Source organism: Styela clava, chromosome 3 (assembly GCF_964204865.1).
Source record: "Styela clava chromosome 3, kaStyClav1.hap1.2, whole genome shotgun sequence".
NCBI classification, from domain to species: domain Eukaryota; kingdom Metazoa; phylum Chordata; class Ascidiacea; order Stolidobranchia; family Styelidae; genus Styela; species Styela clava.
In genome coordinates, this window is record NC_135252.1 from 9856116 (window position 1) to 9875794 (window position 19679).

Here is a 19679-nt window from a genome sequence, read left to right on the forward strand (position 1 = left end):
CAACGTCTAATATGAAAACAACCAACAGCTGTTTTACCGACTCCTCTGTTGCAAAAAAAGTCAATTTCGAGATTCCTCCCTGGATAATGAAGCCACCGCAAATTGATACATCGTTAACGATTTATGGTACAACATGTTCACCAACAATATTTCAAACGTCATTTCTTGACCATATACACGAAAACTATCGAGACTATGTACAAGTATTTTCTGACGGTTCGAAAAATCCATTTGGCGTAGGTGCTGCATATTATGTGCCTCAAGCGAAAGTAGAGAAAAAAATGAAATTAAATCATAAAAAGTATTAATATTCCGTGGCGAAAAAAGTTTGGGAAGCGATGGTGGGAGGAAGCCGTCAGCAATCCTCTGGTACTAAATTATCCCCTACTGGATTTGAACCTGCGAATCCAAGCGGGGTAATCTTAGGTTAGAAATCAAGCTGCAATATACTGGCTGACATAGATACTAAACACATTAATATACGTGTATACCCTTACGCTGGATGACGGAATTGTTCAGGATTGTTCTTTATGGTCGTACATACCTATATCATGATCGCTTTTTACCAAGTGGTCTACTGTAGAGACAGACTCAAAGTGCTTCATACAGAACTAGGGTCTCCGCGAACTATTCGTTTACTCAAAATGACAATAATAAAAATTAAATAGCAGCAAATACATCTGAGTTATTAAATGGAGTAATTTCAAATCACTCATTATTATCAATCGGTAAGTAACAATTTGTCTTTGTTATGTTCTTATTGTGGGGCTTCGTAAATAACAGCCTACCTCTTCACGAGCTTTATAACACCAAATATTTGAATGGTCTCGAATAGTTGATCTATACACTATTAGATGTTGTCGTCGGTATGCTCTTGTCTTGAGCAGTCAATTCATATAGTACCGTGATTAATGCTGTTGCTGATGTTATGTCTCTGCCGTTTGGTTTGAGCGGAGAAATTACTGTACAGTAGGCATCGAAACAACGACACATTGTGACTCCACTTTAAGGACATCGCCGGCACGTTATTGTATGAAAACATTCGTGGCTGCGCAAGTCAAGATTTGTAGGTCAATTTAGAGAATGCATTGATATAACGCTAAACTTGTACACGCCGTTATTCTTTCATTGAGTGGTAGGAAGGTTACATTTTTGATGACATTCACGTGCGCGTTTACTCGACAAATGTAACAGACAAATATATTCGAATTGCTGGATTCTTTGTACTAAGCTCCCGTCACCGATGCAAAAATGTGAGATCTGAAATAAACACCCCCCAGAATACTATGAACTAGGTATTATACGATCAGAAAATGTATAAAGCAAATCCCAACCGTCATCTGCATTCTGCAACTTTAAGATCACGTGTTAGAAGCGTGATTAACGACAACCTGGAGTAATTAAAGTAATCAGTTAAAAATATTTGATTACAAAATATTTGTGCGCGGGAAGCCACAAGCGACATCGCAGTCACAAATGTTCGTGGTAGGATGAGGTTTGATTTTGTGTAGGATGTTTGGATAAGCTGACTGTTGGGTTATGACAGCGAGTTCGAAACAATATTCAGGTGAGCTAAATGTTCTTTATACCTATTGTTTTCATTGCTATTATATTGATTTCATTTCTCTATTGTATAAGTGGCAAATTAGAGGTTTTCGGGCTTGTACGAATTAGAATTTCTAACCTAATACAGAAGTCTAGATTGATGGATAATAATTCTCTTTTGTATCGAAATCACTAAGATCGGGTTCCATCGTTTCCTCACAACTGGTCGAACTTAAAAGCTATATGGCAATACATAAACTTATCATATTGAGAAACTTAAACGTAATATACTGATCTACGTCGCTACGTAAGCTGCATTCAACATGGCAAGCTTTACATGAATGTAATGCATAACTTTCAAAACTTTCGCAAATGTAGCGCAAAATCAATGGCTTAATAGAGATTTGCCGTAGCCTTTTCACTTTGATATTTTATTGTGTATAGGGCGATCCGGTAGTATTCGTACCAAGATGGTGCACAACATGAACACAGTATGTGTACCTGGTTAGGGTTCAGGTTATGCGTCATCTTGGTACGAATACTACGTGTATAGATTGGATCTTTGTACAAAGACCCTACCAACGTTCAAAAAATAAGAGAATTAGTAATTATCCAGTTTAAGTTAGAAATACAGATTGCGCTGGAAATTCTTTAAATCCTTCCTAACCCCAAATGGATAATTACTAATATGTCATTTTAAAACGTGGCGGGAGCTTTGGGCAAAAGATCCGATGGATTCAGTCCCGCTGTTCATTTAGTGTGCAAGAGAATTCTGCGACAGTTTATTTATCTATATATTAACGTTTTTTCAGATGCAGAACTATTAAAGGTTGAGATTCAAAGACAAAAAGTAACGAACGAGGAATAATACAAGTAAATATCATTTAAACATTTCATTTGACTTTCGACGCCTATTTTATTCCTGTATACCACTGTTTTCGTTTAAAATGCTAAACAATTAGATGCGAGCGCACCGCGTCTCGGGTCTTTCGATCAAAGTCGGCATCGTTATGCCATTTGATCGTGTGTTTTCCCTCGAAATTGTAAGATTTATATTTTCACATGTTTTAATATTTGTCTTTCGATTCAAAAGCCCAAAAAAGTAAGACTCACGTTCACGTTCAAATTGCTAAATAGTTCGATGCGAGCCAACATTGTTACGCTGCTTATTTGATCCTGTGCATTCTATCGAAATTGTAAGATTTAGATTTTGTACAAATTTTAATAATTGTGTTTTGAAGCAGTAGTCCGAAAAAATATAGTAGCTTGTATCAAATTGGTGTACTCTTTGCGACCCATAAAATTTGTTGCTCGCTTCTCTGCTGGATAGCAATCTCCAGTTTGCGATCCCTACCGTGAACAATGTGATAATTCTACAAGTTACTGATCAGAGGTAATTAGTCATATAGACTTCAGGGCTACTCAACTATTTTTATCGAAGGTCCGCAAACAAAACTTCAAAATTATTTGGGTCCGGTCTTTCCAAAACTGATATTTCGGCATCCTTAAACGAGCATTTCCTCGACCGACTAATGATTAGTAGCATATTAAAATTGTTTATTATGGTGTTATATTTCTTTTCCTATATATTCAAAACTATGAAAGTCATTTTATGATAGGAAATTCAAAAAGTGGGGCTAATGATCCAAAATAAATAATTAGGTGCGGTCCAAATCCAATACTCGAAAGGTCCGGATTCGGACCGCGGTCCGCCAGTTGAGTAGCCAGCCCTGCAGAGGGCTTGCACGGATCACGTGACTTTGTTTACTGGACAGAAAAAAAACAAAAACGTCCATTTGGCTCCTGTCAGTTGCAAGTCGGATTATACGTTTCCGTTTTGTTTGGCTGTTGAAAATGGTTATTTCGTATTGTTCCGTTGGCTGTACGTATAGTATAGACTAGTCACTAGAGCAGTGTTTCCCAACCCGAGTCTGCGGTCTCAAATGAGTCCGCGGAGCGTTTGAATGAGTCCGCAACGAGCCAGAAATTCACTGCGGACTGCAAACGTTTTTGCGAAACTTCAACTATCAGCCAAGTTACGATTTAAGTTAGAATTTACATGAAACATAAAAGGCAAATTTATTTACATAACAATATTCGAGACAATAATTACTGGTTAATGAGTAGATATCCGAATACTCAACTATCAGAATAGCAATTTACTATTCGAAAATTTAGTAACGGTGACGCTTCGATAGATATACCTTATAGTGGTGTTTCTCGTGAGTTCGAACAACGAGAAATAAAAAAAATTCTGGTAGGTGTCAATGGTGGCAACCCAAATTTTCTAAATTGAAAAGCGGCGATACAAAATACCAAAAACAAAACGGAGATAACCATAGGTTATGTTTTATGATGGTCCGCGATCGATTAAAAACGTTTTGTTAAAAATTGAAAATCGCAAAATTTCAGGTGCTACCGTAGTATACGTACCAGGGCATTTTCCTTAAGATTCCTTGCTCTATTGCCTCCACATTGGTACGTACAGTACTGGAGCGCTAGTACGAACAGCTCAGATTTGCCGAATTCACAAAATTACGAATCAAAACAAAATATATTTGGGCACTTTACCACGCGTTGCTTTTATTTCGTCAACACAACTGCAGATTAAAATCATCACAATTAAATTAATAGTGAAGCAAGCAAGGCGATGAATATGTATTTTTGATTTACTAATATACTTTAAATATATTTTTAATAAGTGCTAAATCAAGTTGTACTTTCTGGAACTTTATAGCAGATAGTAGGATTTTTCTAACGGCGATAACAAATTCGCAAGATCGCAAAAATATGTATCAAAACTAAATATAATCGGGCAATATTATTCTCACATTATTATGTTCGCAGATTGCCGTGGCATTTTAAAGAAGTAATGCTTTCATATTGTCGTAAGTCGACGCAACCGCGAGTTGAACACAACCGCGGCCATGAACACAATTAAATTATAAATTAAAATAGAAAGACATTTTAAATTCTCGTCGTTGTCATGGATTGAATATTGTGCGACGGAAACGCCATTATACACTAAAAAAGTCGGCTCTTTTACCTCGGGCGTGTCTCTAGCACTTGCGGTTTTCTCTATTAGCCTTATTTACCACGAGCGCGCAATTGCTTTAATCGCTTCTTCTCACAGAGTACGGTTGCAATGAACGCACCTTGAGTCCGCAAAGGTTTTCGCCAGTGAGAAAATAGTCTGCGACCGAAAAATGTTGGGAAACGCTGAACTAGAGTATAGACAATGAAACGGATCTTCAGTTATATTCCACTGTTTTTAAATATGTGAATATCATCTATTGGCAGGACTGCTTGGTGTCCAGTCCAGAAGTCATCTCGCTTGTGTTATACTGTTTGCGGACAGCACTTCGTTGATGGTGAGTGATAATGTGCCGTTGTCAATTTCATTGAATATTTTATTTGTCCATATTTTCTTAGTTTTGTGTATTTTAGAAAAAAGAATCGGAGAAAAGTTTGGCTTTTATGAAATCAAATGTCGAAATTTCCCCGTTACGTATTTTATTGAAACTAACGTATATTTTTGAACTTGCAGTGTCTCTGTCAAATAGCATTTGTGTGAATTAAAGTGAAAAGTGTGAAAAAGTGTGAAAAGTGAAAATGACATAGTTGGCTCAACGAAATTTAGTTTAATTCAAATTTAGAATTGGCTTACACAAAATCATGACATATATATTGATTTTCATCTTTTTAAAACACTGCTTGAAAGTTGACAGAACAATTCATCATTGTACCAAAAGAAATTCGTCAAGTGCCAGGTTTTCATCACTGAGTGAGAGGGAGGCCTATCAAGTCTGAAGAGCAAGTATGTAATCAAATCATTTGAAATCTTTCAATTTAGATGTCGATAAATGAATGATATATTGTATTTTTTTCGGAAAATCTACAGACAAATTATTACTTTCAATATATTGAGTATAAGCTCAGTTTTGTGGTTAGTCTGTCAAATGAAATTTTCTAAAAATTACAATCTCAAAATTCCATAATAACACGATTCGCACGTCTACCGTTTTATTCTGGCTATTGAGTCGGCCCAGTGAATAAGGCTAGGGCCATGTTTTAGAAATAAAAATTAGGCTTTTTTTCGTTCTCTCCCAATAGTCGAGATACAAGAATGCATTACATTGATCTTCTTTGTGTCAGTTTGGGCACCAATGCGCGCTCATAATTGTATATGTCAAAATCTGTCAAAACCAAACCATGCTCATTTTGTAGAATCGCGGAATTAAATATTCTGTCCTACAAATTAACTGTAGCAATATCCGGTGAATAATGGCATAGTCAGTACAGCGCAGGGGCTAACTGCTGTGTTGTCCCATTTGCTGCCGTTTCGTTTAATCGTCCAAACCGAAAGGCCAATTACTATCTTGTAATGTCAGTCTATTTGAAGGTCATTAGGCCAGCATAAATGAAAGGCGTTTCATCGCAATAGTGTGTCACGTTGTGATTACGACAAATTTTTTCATAGGGATACTTTTAGTTCAGCAGTGTATATCTGCAGAGATACGGAAAGAATTTGAACTATGCCTCCCTCGTTAAGTGCAATTTGGTTGAAACACAACCCCAACTTAATAACCATGCGAATATTAAAACTTATTGTTTAACTTGTTGTTTATCATAGGGTGCCTATATATACTAATATGTCTGACTTTTTTGAAATCCTAGTCCTGGTCTTTTTTATCAATCTGATGAGCGTTTTTGCCACAAATGGTAGTTGACACTAACTACCATACTATATAAAGTAATCAGGCTAATTTCTTAAATGTAACTGTAGCTCACTGTGACCTGGACGCTCTGGTAGTAAACAGTTGATAATCATGCCAGTGATGTTCCCCACTAGTTCAAACTGAAATCGCCCCAAATTTCCAATACTGTAATGATATAATAGGAGTGAGTCATACTTAGTGAATTAAGATAGCCGTTAATCTTACATCTTAAAGAACTTGTACCCGACTAAAATTTCCAAAAACGATACTGTATAAATTATATTCAACCAAGTGTAAACTCCTTTTTAGTTCTTATCCCTTCGGTGAAAGTCCTAAGGTATCATACCGTCCATGTTCATAACTATTTAAAAATAGAGACATAGAAATATGTGTGATATTTTCCCTATTGTTTGTGCGGGTCACGTCATGTTATGCCTAATCATGTGTATTAGAAGAGCTTAATTAATATAAACTCTCCTATATAATCTCTACTGAATCGTGTTAGTTAGATCTTCCATACGGCACTCATCGTCAATATAAGATACTGTATGGTAGTTTCAAAACTCTAGAATTCTTACTTTTTTAATTAGATATTGGGAACTTGCGTGTCGCTGCTCGATAACCAATTTGGTTCCCTTTGGTTCCGACGTCCCTTCCCCAGTAAAACTGTGTAAATTTTCTTTGTGTCGTATTTTATGGTTATGATACTTTTTACTGATTGGAAAAAATAAACTTGACTTGACTTTTAATTTAATCGTGTATCTTACCCCCTTTGGTACTAGTTAACCATGTCATTCGTGTTTACATGTGTTTCGAACTAAAATCACATTAAGTTTCCAATAACGATATTATATGATTCAGTAGAATCAAGTGCATCAATATGCATCAATATAACCGGGAATCGTACACCCTTTAGTACTGGGTAACAATGTGATTTGTGTCCCAAACTAAAATTTCCAAGGTTACTATATACATGAGATCCCACCAATATAGTAAATCTACTATAGTCAGTCTATATCCCTATTGCTAGTAGCCTCAGTAATCATACCGTCTCATGTTCATAGGTGTTCGAATCTGGGAATATATTCCTTATTTCCCTATCGTTTATATCCTAGTCATGATCTGTCATGTTCTTATATTTATATATATATATAATGTCTACAATGTCTGTGGCTGAGGTTATCTATAAGGTATATTTTCAGGAAGTCGCTGGGGAAGAAAGAATATAGAGAACTTGAAAGGTAAAATATAACACACTAATAAATAATTCACTAATTAAGATTTGGATAATGAAATACAACATAGCACACTGATAAATCCTTTCGAATAAGTAATATTTATAATATTGAAAATCTGCAAATAATTTAAGAATGAACGTAAATGAATATCAGTACAAGTTGTCGTCTTTGTATCTCTAGAATAAGCATAGCTTATCACAATGGCGTGGGCCATTTTTTGAGGACGTAAAGGTAATTAGAAACAGAAATATTTGTTAGATTTTATCTTTTCCGTCTAATTTTCGATATTTACATTTCTTAAATATGTAGCCGTATTTTCAACATGCTTTCCAATGAATATAAATATAATTTATATATATGATGTGTTGCAATATTGTACACTGACAGATCATTCCAAAGTAATGTTTGTAAATTAGGGAGAAATCTGTGAATATTTTGTGAATGAACTGAAAATTAATATTTTTATTCTATGTAGACAAAGTATAGGCATAGCTTCTCTGTGCTCCTGTTAAATTACATTTTCCGTAACTGTTAAACTCAAAACTTAATAATGACATAGTTCGAACAACTATATTTGATCAAATCAATATTATACAAAATTTACCTACAGTTCATTATCTCGCATAAATTTCAGCTTCCTGAAACTCTTCTTGAAAGCGGAAAGAAGGACAGTTTATCATTACATCAAAAGACATGCGGAGTTATTTGTCCGATAATGCATCACTGAGAGAGGTGGCTGCATCGAGTCTAAAGAACAAGTATGTTATTAAAATCTTTTGAATCTTTCTAATTTACATTCATCACAAACAAGTTAGAATACTATATTATAAAAATCGGTGAAGAGATAAATGATAAAAAGGTGAATCCGCAACCCAATTTCTTGATTGAAAAGCGGCATTACAAAATATTAAAACTAAAATCTAAAACGGAAGATATCACCATAAGTTTTGTTCTAGCAGCCTCGCAGCAGACTGAAAACGCTTCCCAGACATTGTAAATCACAAAATTTGGTGTTATGTTAGGATTTCTTCAAAATATATACCATAATAGTAACTGAAATCAAACAAGGTAAATTGTGCACGCGATGTACCTTTTGTCTATTTTGAAACTAACTACCTATGGAGCCGCATACGAATTTTTCTCGGTATGTGACGATATATAAAATAATTAATGCAAAATATATCGATCGATTTTTTTTTGCAATAATTTTTTGTCCATATCTTGGGATATTTCAAACGGTGAAGAAACCTTAAAAAGAATCAGAGTGACAGGCCTACGGCGGGTCGGAGTCAGTGTTGTTACACTTGGTTTCATTGTTCTTCATTTCATTTCCGCGGATTGACGCGGTAATTTTGAGTTGTAATGAATTTATATTGTCATATGTCGTCGCAACTGCAGGTTTCATTAAACACAATTAAGCCAATAAATACCGCATTTTAAATATGGCCGCATCCAGGGACGAAGCCAGGTTTTTCCAATGGAGGTTACGATGAAATTAAAAGAGTGCGCCAAAAGTGCAATTCACGACGACGTAATGCGTTTAAAAAAAGAACAATGTATGGTGGTTCACAGCGAAATTCCACAGTTACGTTGTAGCCCGTCTCTCATTGCCTGACGGTGTTGGTCAATATTTTACAAGTCGTATTTCAAACATCGACCATTAATCCGTAGTCAGCGGGTACCCGCATTTAGAAATAAAACATCAAAAATTCGGGCAAATTAATTTCAGAGAGAACTAAAACTCGCAGATGCCAGTAGTGTTATAATGTGCAAAAATACGCTCGCATGTAGCGCCGATCAAATGCATGAAATGTGAAACTATTACTTGGAATTTATTGTTATGAAGTAGAACTTTTATTTCCATTCAATGGTTATTTACTTGCGCCGTAATAAGTGGCGGTCAAAATCGTATTTTTTAATCGAGTTAATCGAATATTTTTAACGAACACCGAATAATCAGCATTTTAAACGACATTAATTGGGATGTCGGCCGCCGAAACCACCGTCGTGACAATATCTACTGGAAGACTGTCACAGTTTGTATCACAGTTTGTAAATTACGGTCCCAATTTTAAGCGAACAATATCATCTTTATTGACCCCGGGGTGCGATATTTGTGAAGCGGATAGTTGACATTTCTATGCGTTTAATTTTAGATCGTGTCCGTGTTTCCTTCCGTATTAAATAATAATTAAAGAACTTCGCAAATTGGTAATAACTACAATACTTAGTGTTAAATGTTCCCGTAACTCAGTTTTGTTGGAGCACCTTTTTTTATTGATACTAACCACATGAATAAATCGGCAAAAATAGCATTTCTACGTGGTCAAAATAATATTTTTTATGTATTTTTAATATAAGCTTACCTTTGCTTTACCTCTGTTAATAAGCATTTTTTTGTGATTTATAACTCCAAAACTTGATAATGGAACTATATATTTATTTTCAGCTTTCTAAATCACTGCTTGAAAGTGTCATTGCATCAAACGGACATTGTTATTAGTCTGGTGCCTCACGGAGTGAGATGGAAGCCTATATAGTGTAAAGAGTAAAGAGCAAGTATGTAATCTTATGAATCTTTCAATTCATATTTTGTCAGGTATAAACTGATATATCATGTTAAATCCCGCTAGTCAAGAAGAGCTGTAAATATGTGAAATATTCTCACAAGATGTCCAAAATATTTCGCCCAATTTTATTTTATATTTCGTAGAGTCATGTAATGCAATGGTTTCCACCCGCTAGTTCACGGGCAGGTGTGCAGTTTTTAGCTGGTATGCGATAAATTATGCTAATTTGATAATTTCGTATGCATAATTCCCGAAAAGACGCGGGTTATGTTCTTTTTTGGACGTTCTTCCATCGTTTGACAAGTATCGAAGTATGCGCCAGTCGCCAGCAATGAGGTCAGAATACAGGCAATGAAGGCATTCGCGGCTGCATTAATACAATTGGTCGGGCCTCATTTTATAGGATTTATTGTATTCGTACTTTACGGGTTTATTTCGTTGCCATAATGTTTTGTTAGTTTTTCAATAGTCTAGAACAGTAGTTTTTAACCAGGGTTTAATCAAATTTTTGGTGTTCGTTGGTGCTGTTCCAGGGGTTCGACGAGGTTCCTTTAAATTAAAACAGTTTTATATTATGTGGAACTTTTCTATCACAGCGTCTACTAATTATGCAAATTTAACTACAGTTCATCTCAGATATTTAAACTTACACGTTCAACAACTTATAAATTAGCGTTGCTGTTTGTATAGCGTTTCGCAGTTGTAAGTTTGTAAGTTTTAGTGAACCCGTCATCTCCACGGATGTCGCGCGCTTTGGTGTTTGTGCTTATATGCTAGTGCCCTTAGATGCTTTCTGCTTATGACTTTGAAACATCTTGGGTTGGCAAACCAAGGATTTTTAACCTGAATCTTTTCATTTTCTATAACCTTAAACGAAATTATGCTTCCCCTTTATAAAGTCGGGATTGGGCTCCTAATTTCAACCATTTGGTACAATGGGGTTTGACGGGAGCTTTCAGGATAGCGCAGGGGTTCGACAGGCTCGATATGGTTAGGGTTTAGAATTTGGACAATCTACAGAGTATTATTTTATTTGATGTTGCCATTTTGCTAGAGCAGATAGGTACGAATAGATTTGTTAAAATATATATCCAATTCTTATCTAATTTATCGAATTACATTTTGTGTCATTCATAAACCCAAAACTTGACATAGTTCATATAGTTCACATAATGTCATAGATCGAAAAATTATTGGTACATTCAAATTTTAACCCCAAAGCCGAAATTAGATCGAAATAATTAAATATTTTTCTGAAATCAATAAATTTGTGTAAAATTTACCATTTTCGAATACCACATTGTGCCACCGCAACTTTTTGTTGAATTGAGTTTTTTTACATTAGTCCTCGATTTAAGGGTATATTCAAATTTTTCCCCGCTGGGGGGAAAAGTTCGAAATAATTCAATATTTTTGAAAAAACTTATTGTGCAATATACTAGTTATTTAAGTATATTACAACAGTTGTAAATGTTTCTCTGAAAAATGAGCAGGAGTGCTGCTCCTAATGCGGTGCTCGCAACGAGCAAATTACAGTAACGTATCACCAGCCGAGTTCCAGCAAATTCGAGTACCAAGTCAGGTCGAATCAATGTTGTTATTATCTTCAAGTCGTGCCTGGCTTGTCATTATAGATTCCATAAACAATAAAATGGATGGGTGAATATGGATGAATTGTCAACCCTGACTGTGCGCAATGCGTTGCTCCTAATGCGACCACGCATTGTGCCCAATGCGTTGCTCCTAATGCGGCCTCACTGTGCCCAATGCGCTGCTCCTAATGCAATCACGCATTGTGCCCAATGCGCTGCTCGCAATGAGACTTTTAGGCTACCGCCACTAATGGAGTTCGAACCTGCGCGGGAATCCGATTTCAAGTACAACGTCTTAACAACTCGGCCTTCACGGCTGACAACTGCGGTGCTCTCTCTCTCTCTCTCTCTCTTTCTCGCCTCGTATTTCCAGGACGAGATTGATGAAACACACAAACGAATAACGTAATTCATTTATAAAATCAGTTTAGTGTGATTTATAAAATAAATAAAACGTTTGAAGATTAAATTTTGCGTTACTTTTTTAACATCCTGATTCAGCCCGTTTTATTTTGCAAAAACTTAAAACTTTACAACTGTGAAGTACAAAATGTTTAGATATATGCGAATACGTAGAAGAAGATTGTAAACAAAACTTTAGAAATCATGGAGTATCTTCGGAAACGTCATTTCCTGTCTTATCTGATATCGATGGATTGTCTTACATCGGTGTTGCTGGAAAAAGGTTTAAGAAACTACAGAATAATTATGTTGATATGTAGCCTATCCAGAACAGTGTAAATTAGTGAATTATTTTATTTCTGAACTATATTCATCTCTTTTTATCTTGAAAAATCCTAAAATTTTACAACTGTAAAGTACAAAATGCTCAGACACATGCAAATACGTGGAACAGGCTTTAAACAAAACTATAGAAATTATGGAGCTTCTTCGGAAAACGTCATTTCCTATCCCGTCTGATATCGAAAGATTGGCTTACATGAGCTGATATTTTTCAAAAAGAATTGCTGGGGAAAGGTCGTATGAACTACGGAATAATTATGTTTATATGTAGCCTATACGTAGCAGTGTACATTACTGTGATTGTAGACGCCTATAGTTATTCAAACTCGTTCGTTTATGACAAATGTGGTTTGACACCAAAGGAGAATGTAGACTGGCCTCAGGCAAGTTTTTACGTGTTCGAGAATTTTTGACGTAAAGAGTGGTAACATGAAAAGTAGAACTTTGAATATAGCTGTTGAAATGCTAAATTAAAAAATACTTCAATAAGTAATTGTGAAACCAGTTCGACATGGTGAGCTGTAATCTTGGGGAAACATTAAAAACCCAATTGCATTTAAGATCCAAAAATATTGTAATTTTTTTTTTAGATTCCTTCTTCAGTCTGGTATCTTTCATTTGAATCTTCAGATGAGATATTTTCAAAAGTTGTCAATTGTCAAGTCATAAAATATATTAATTATGACCTCGAAGGTAGTGCGAGACTTCACATGAAAAACTACTATTATTCTGGGTGAGATACTGTAAAATGAGAATGTTTAGTTCGTTGAACATGTAAACATCGCATTTCTGTGATACTAACTATAAATAGATTTAAGCGTGATTGATCTTTTAAAAATTACTGTAGGACACTAGCAAAATTTTTGTGAATTTTTCCTGTAATCCATTTTAATTTAAATAATGAGAAATAATGCACTCCCATGTTTTAAAGAGATAAAATTAGCAAGGATTTAAAGTAATTTATTTTGATATCCAGCAAATAAAGATTCATATTTGTAAATACAGATCTGATCCTAAGGAATTCGTGATGGCAGCTTTTAAAACCAACGAAACAGCAGTATATCGAGGAATACGTGAGTTCGCAGTTACTATAACGCCCTTTGATTTATTATTAGCATACTAACCATAAGTGTTTCTATAATTACAGAAGACGCGGAATTTGAAGACGCCGAGTCCATTGTTTCTTGTCACCTCCACGATACAGTAGCTGCTGATGAAGGTATAGTGATATTTTTGAAAATAAATATAAGGCGCTCCGTCGAAATTCAGCAATAGTTTTGATAACGTGCTATACATAAGCAGCCAATAACATATGCATATACAGGCATTATCATACGTATATACAGCCAACTCATTATCCATATATATATATATATATATATATAGAAAGAGAGAGAGAGAGTCACGAATGATATACATATTTTAGATGCATGTACTCTATTCACATGCCACACCAATGTGGCTGTGATATCGACCCAACTCCGATAAGAAAAGGATTCGCCTGTACAACTAAAATTTATCATATTGCATTACTGATAGGCTCGCCAAATACATGTTCCCAGGCTGTGGGCAAGTGTAGCTGCCAAATTTTGAAAATATAGCTTTATGCAAAAAGTGAGAATATGGTTCTGCGACCACGAATTACATTTCCCAAAATAAAACTACTGTCAAACCGGTTTTTCGCGAATATAGTTTGCTCGATTGCGACAACGGGCGTTTGCTCGATTGCCGAAACGGCTTAGCTTAGTATCCTTAAGTTGAAAGTCATAGATTAGACAAGTTACCGAAACATATGCTTTTTTTAATAAAACAAACTAAGCCCTGTTCCAAACTATCGCCATTACAAAAAGGCGATATGCGATACTTGTTGTATAAAATATATCAAGTAACCCATTAGTAAACGGAAGAAATCTAATGGAAATCCTATTTTATGAACTGATTTATTCAGTATTTGTACATTACTTTCTATTGTGACCACTTGTAACACAAACATTTGTATAACTTATGTGTTTATTCTTACAGTTGAATCTTATGCAAATGGCAACACAAAGATCTCATTTGCATCAGATTATTTAACATATATTCTTGCTGTTGATTGTAATAAATTTGAAGGTAAGTTTTGAAGTGTAACAATTGCAGGAAACAAATTAGTTGTTACTTTGCGTGAAAGTAAACGTGAGTAGATATCTTATAATTCAAGTCCCCGTTTCGAGAAACATCAAATGCGTTAAATGAGATAATAAAAAAACATAGTAGCATTGTGTTTCCAGCGCAATCAGACACGCACAAAATAAAAGATGTCATAGTCTAATGAAATGAAATAAAATCCAAAGTGTGTAAAATGTGATACCAAAACGAATACCGTGGTGTACTTAGTTTTGATTAGTTCTTACCAATATTCACTATAGTAATTATTTTCATAATACAACGTTAATTACAACTTAGTCTCAAAATTTTCAGGGATTCGATGGGTCGGAGTGTTTACACCAACACCATATCCAACAGCGGAAGATCTTCTTGGCGTCAGAAATACTTTGATTGATTTGAATGTGACATCGCCTCTAAATTTTTCTCAGTGCTCAAAGGTTGCTGTTGAAACCGATATTTCAACAAAATAATGCCACGACCAAAAACTGGATTGTTTGACTCATATTATATCCACGCATCCTATTATAGAACGATATAGCTAATAAATATTCAGACGCATAACAAAAAAATTTTCACCAATTTCACTGTTTGTTTGATAGACAATGTTTGGAATACTTGCTTTATTTACTATTCTATCAATCTCTCTTTCACTCTATTTCAAAGGTGGGGTATTACGGAAAATGTATTTGGGGAAATTGATTCTATATAGTTGTTTAGAACGTAGCGCTTAACGTTTCCACAAAGTTTCCACGACGACGGAATTTTCGAGGAACGCTTAAATCACTGGTTCTTAACCTTTGTGAGCCTGCCGAACTCCTACGCTATTCCGCAAGCTCCTGTCGAACCCCAAATATTTGAACTAAGAGCGCAACCTTAACTTAGTGAGGGTAAGTCGATTTTGTACAAATTTATAGAAAATTTGACCGCCTCCAATTGATAGAATATTAATTCGCTGCCTTACTGTTGAGCATAGGTTGTTTTTGCGAGTTAAATTTGAAGGAAATGCTTTGTCAAGAGAGTATCAACCACCAAAAAAAATAGGTTGCTCCATTGGTTGTAGCAAAATAAATTGCAACAAACAGTAAACTTCAATTATTTATTAGATTTATTAGTGATACTTCTGCTGCTGTTTTTCGGTAACCAATTGAGAGATACGTGGCATCGTTTCAAAAGGGGCAATTCTCACGTCATTCTCGCATTGGAGTCACGTTCAGTTGAGCAGGTAATGCCATACTGCATATAGTCATCAGACCAAGTTCTTTTCTTGGATGACATATTTAACGAAAAAAATCCTCGGGACTGCAAAGTGTTTTTGTAGAAAAGAAACGTTGAACCAATCTGAAAATTGTGGTTTGATCTTAGATACTAGTACGCCGGGTCGAAATGACTATTGTTATGTCACAATGGCGTCGACCGTCGACAGAAAGAGATGGGCTGGGCATTTTCGATTACCCGATGATTTCAGAATCGAATGGAATATTTGTTTCGAATCGATTCTTGAAGACTTCGGAGTCAATGGAAGATATGTAATTTTTTTTTATTATAATTGATCCTGTCAACAAATGAATTACTGAAAACATAGAATACACCATTGAGAACAATTGCAGAGCGTCCGCACACAATACCAAAACGCTTATTTATCATTAACTGACTATAGGAGATTTTGTCAAAACATAAAAATAATTGAAAAAAAAATGAAAAAAAAAAAAAAATTAAAAAAAAAAAAATTAAAAATAAAAACGAAAAAAAAACGGAAAAAAAAATTAAAAGAAAAAAAAATTTAAAAAAAAAATAAAAATAAAAAGGTTAACAACGATGGTCCGCCTCGTGGCCCATCGTTGTCACGCGTTTTTATTTTCAGAAAATTTGCTTCTGCTTGGGACCAACGTTGCCAGGCATAATCCTACGCGCACAAATGTGTTCCCTGGGTTTCCAACTCACTACTGATTTTCTTGAGCAATATTCAATATGAAAATGTTCTATAAATTCTCCATGCTACAAGTTCAACAAGAAGTAATATATTTATAATAATGATAAGAGAATATAGAATTGTATACGAAAATTCGGAAAATTTATTTTTACGTGTAGAAGGTAATTTAATTGGAGAATGCTGCTTAACTACTCAGTTGTCTGGACACTCGCGATGCCGGTACCGTCTTACCAAATACCGATAGTCGGTTATAGTCGTTTTGCGTTTGACCGTACCGGTAGCCATGCAATCACTCATGAAAGAATGGGAGATACGGATAGTCTCGTAGAATATAGACTACTGAAACACTCTCTGCGCCTGCCTCATACCGTACAGCCGTAACGTACCGATCCAGACAAATGATAAATCGCCCGTGCTCAACCATTTATTTCAATCCATACCTCGATCCTAGTAGAATATAGTGAGTCAAGGTATGGATTGAAATAAATGGTTGAGCACGGGCGATTCATCATTTGTCTGGATCGGTACGTTACGGCTGTACGGTATGGGGCAGGCGCAGAGAGTGTTTCAGTAGTCTATATTCTACGAGACTATCCGTATCTCCCATTCTTGCATGGGTACCGGTACGGTCAGACGATACCGTACCGGCATCGCACGAGTGTCCAGACAACTGAGCAGTTTAAGCAGCATTTTCCAATTCAATTACCTTCTACACGCAAAAACAAATTTTCGTATTCAATTCTATATTCTCTTATCATTATTATAAATATATTGCTTGTAGTTGAACTTGTAGCATGGAGAATTTATAGAACATTTTCGTTTTGAGTTTATTGGATATTGCTCATGAAAATCAGTAGTGAGTTAGAAACCCAGGAAACACATTTGTGCGTGTAGGATTAAGCCTGACAACGTTGGTCCCAAACAGCATCAAATTTTCTAAAAATAAAAACGCGTGACAACGATGGGCCACGAGGCGGACCACCGTTGTCAACCTTTTTATCCATATTTTTTTTTTTTCAATTTTTTTCAATTATTTTTATGTTTTTTCACACCTATTTTTTTTATTTTCGCTTTTTCATTTTATTTTTTCATTTTTTTTTTTAATTTTACGCGTGACAACGATGGGCCACCATAGATATCTTCCTTAAATTATAGTCATTTTTACATATTTAATTATCTCGGAAATGGAAGTACTTTTCTCAATAAACAACAAGTTCACAGGACCTTTGTCGAACCCTGGTATACAGCTCCACCGAACCCCAGGGGTTCGATCGAACCCAGGGAAACACTGGCTTAAGTAATAGTCGATCGCAGACACCTGACTGATTACGTCGGAGAACCAGCCCTTCACGGCGCAGTGAAGTCGGGGTAGTGCAAAGCGCACATTTACTCACGAATCCTCCAATTTGATACGGTATCACGCAGGGCTCTTGAGTGATTCAATTGTACTTATTTCTACATCACGGGGCGTTTATGACGCAACTCCTTTTCAGTACTATCAACTTCTCAGGCGGCGAGAATTGTGTCAAAGGCGCTCTTGTTGTATCATCCTGAATTGATACATCTTGTCCCGACCCTCTATAAATGCGATTGCCATGCTGATATTTCTTCTAAGTTGTTTCCAGGTTCTCGCGGTCATATCGTTCAACAACTCTATACTCTAACCCAGGACTTCCCAAACTAGGGGCCGCGGCCCTAGAAGGGGCCGTGAAACGAATTTTAGGGGCCGCGAAGAGAACACCAATGTTACATAAAGTACTATATCTATTGTACTTTTTCAGACTCTTGATTCGAAATACAATTATTATAAATATTGTAAAACAAAAATTTCACGATTACGAGTGAATACATAAATCATCATACCGTGTTTCCCCGAAAATAGGACAGTGTCTTCAATTTTCTTTTTAAAATAACGCTAGGACTTATTTGTGGGGAATGTAGGTAGAGAATAACGAGATTTTTAATATACCCAATATGAATACCGATTTCCATTTACTCATAAATAGCATGTTTTCATTTAAAAAAACTGCTTTAAAAAGATCGGTAACCATTTAAAAAGTAGAAAAGATTTATTGCTACGACTAGGACTAAGTGGTTCTCGAACTTCATTGTATTGTGACGCCCTCCAAAAATATGCTCAAGTTGCGGCTCCCCGAAAAAATAAGTACTGTATTGATACCTTTCAATAAAAAACCTTTTTTGCAATGAGTTTAATATAAACGAACAAACAAAACCTAACGACAGTCACTGAAATCACATTTAATGGGCCCTGGTAGAAAAGCCTGCTTTATATAAATACGAAATCGCAAAGGAGGTGGGTTTGCGCAACGCTTTTTGAACCAAGGCAAAATAATCTTTATCCACAGAAAACCGATCCACAGAAAAACGAATTTTTAGAATTAAACTTTTCTATTATAACACCATCAGAGGTAAGATCGATTTAATCTTACTTTTTTCACTAAAAGTAGAAGATATGGGTTGGTTGAAAGGTTCACGAACCACGAAATTTTGCGACGCCCTAGCAAAATTTGTACGACGCATTTCGAGAACCACGGGACAGGGTCAAATAAAGATTTGTGCTACCGACTAAGTCTTATATTTTAATCATTTGTAAAATTCAGGCTTGGTTTTATTTTCGGGTAAACACGGTTGAATCATCGCGCTTGCATAACAGTGAATATTCTGATCGTAAGACCCGATTTGCAAAGTGCACCTCGAAAATTAGGATATTTGTGTTAAATATTTATTTATTATTTTATTTATTCTAAATGTTTTATTGTTTCTCATTATTGCAAATAATGTGTATCTGAATCAAATTCATTTTACCGTTCTATGTTGTTCACTTTCTGTTACATGTGGTCTATTGTTACGTAACAGAAAAGATAAACCCTACATGCTGCAATTTCGTAGGCTGCAGTTTATTCATTTGCTGAACCGAGATTATCGAACATGATAACATGAGTGATTTTTTAGCATTTTAAAGAAAAACCAGGCAGGGATATGAAATAAAAGCGCTTTGCCTTTATTCATTAGGCCTACATGTTTATAAACCTTAAAAGGCATAAAGTACACATTAACGATGACAAAATTGTGTTTTATTGTGAGGCAGCATATTTTTCGTGTAGGTGCGCCGCGAGTTTTTTCCCTGATAGATAATTTGGCGTCGCACAAACCGCTGCCTTATGCTAAATTTG

The 19679-nt window shown here is 35.5% G+C and overlaps 1 protein-coding gene across 7 annotated transcripts; it reads left to right on the top strand.

Moving 5' to 3' along the window:
* The first annotated feature begins 1430 nt into the window (after positions 1-1430).
* On the top strand, positions 1431-15558 carry LOC120342500 (uncharacterized). Of its 7 annotated transcripts, none has more exons than XM_078110921.1 (12): positions 1431-1567; positions 2358-2418; positions 4846-4916; positions 5267-5362; positions 7466-7504; positions 8136-8259; positions 9951-10060; positions 12998-13140; positions 13413-13480; positions 13555-13626; positions 14430-14519; positions 14868-15555. In XM_078110921.1, exons 8-12 carry the CDS (start codon positions 13118-13120, stop codon positions 15023-15025), a joined length of 411 nt encoding a protein of 136 aa, XP_077967047.1. In that variant the 5' UTR covers positions 1431-1567; positions 2358-2418; positions 4846-4916; positions 5267-5362; positions 7466-7504; positions 8136-8259; positions 9951-10060; positions 12998-13117; the 3' UTR covers positions 15026-15555. The 7 variants fall into 7 exon arrangements, with proteins under 7 accessions (XP_077967047.1, XP_077967048.1, XP_077967050.1 ...); XM_078110922.1 differs by having other exon boundaries at positions 5274-5362; XM_078110924.1 differs by lacking the exons at positions 7466-7504; positions 8136-8259; positions 9951-10060.
* Positions 15559-19679: the final 4121 nt, after the last annotated feature.

Bases quoted from the DNA above. Each gene is read 5' to 3' on its own strand.
- LOC120342500 (XM_078110919.1), top strand. From the start codon at position 12,647: ATGAACTACGGAATAATTATGTTTATATGTAGCCTATACGTAGCAGTG. The intron at 13,481-13,554 runs GTGAGTTCGCAG...CTATAATTACAG, and splicing joins AGCAGTATATCGAGGAATAC to AAGACGCGGAATTTGAAGAC. The intron at 14,520-14,867 runs GTAAGTTTTGAA...CAAAATTTTCAG, and splicing joins TGATTGTAATAAATTTGAAG to GGATTCGATGGGTCGGAGTG.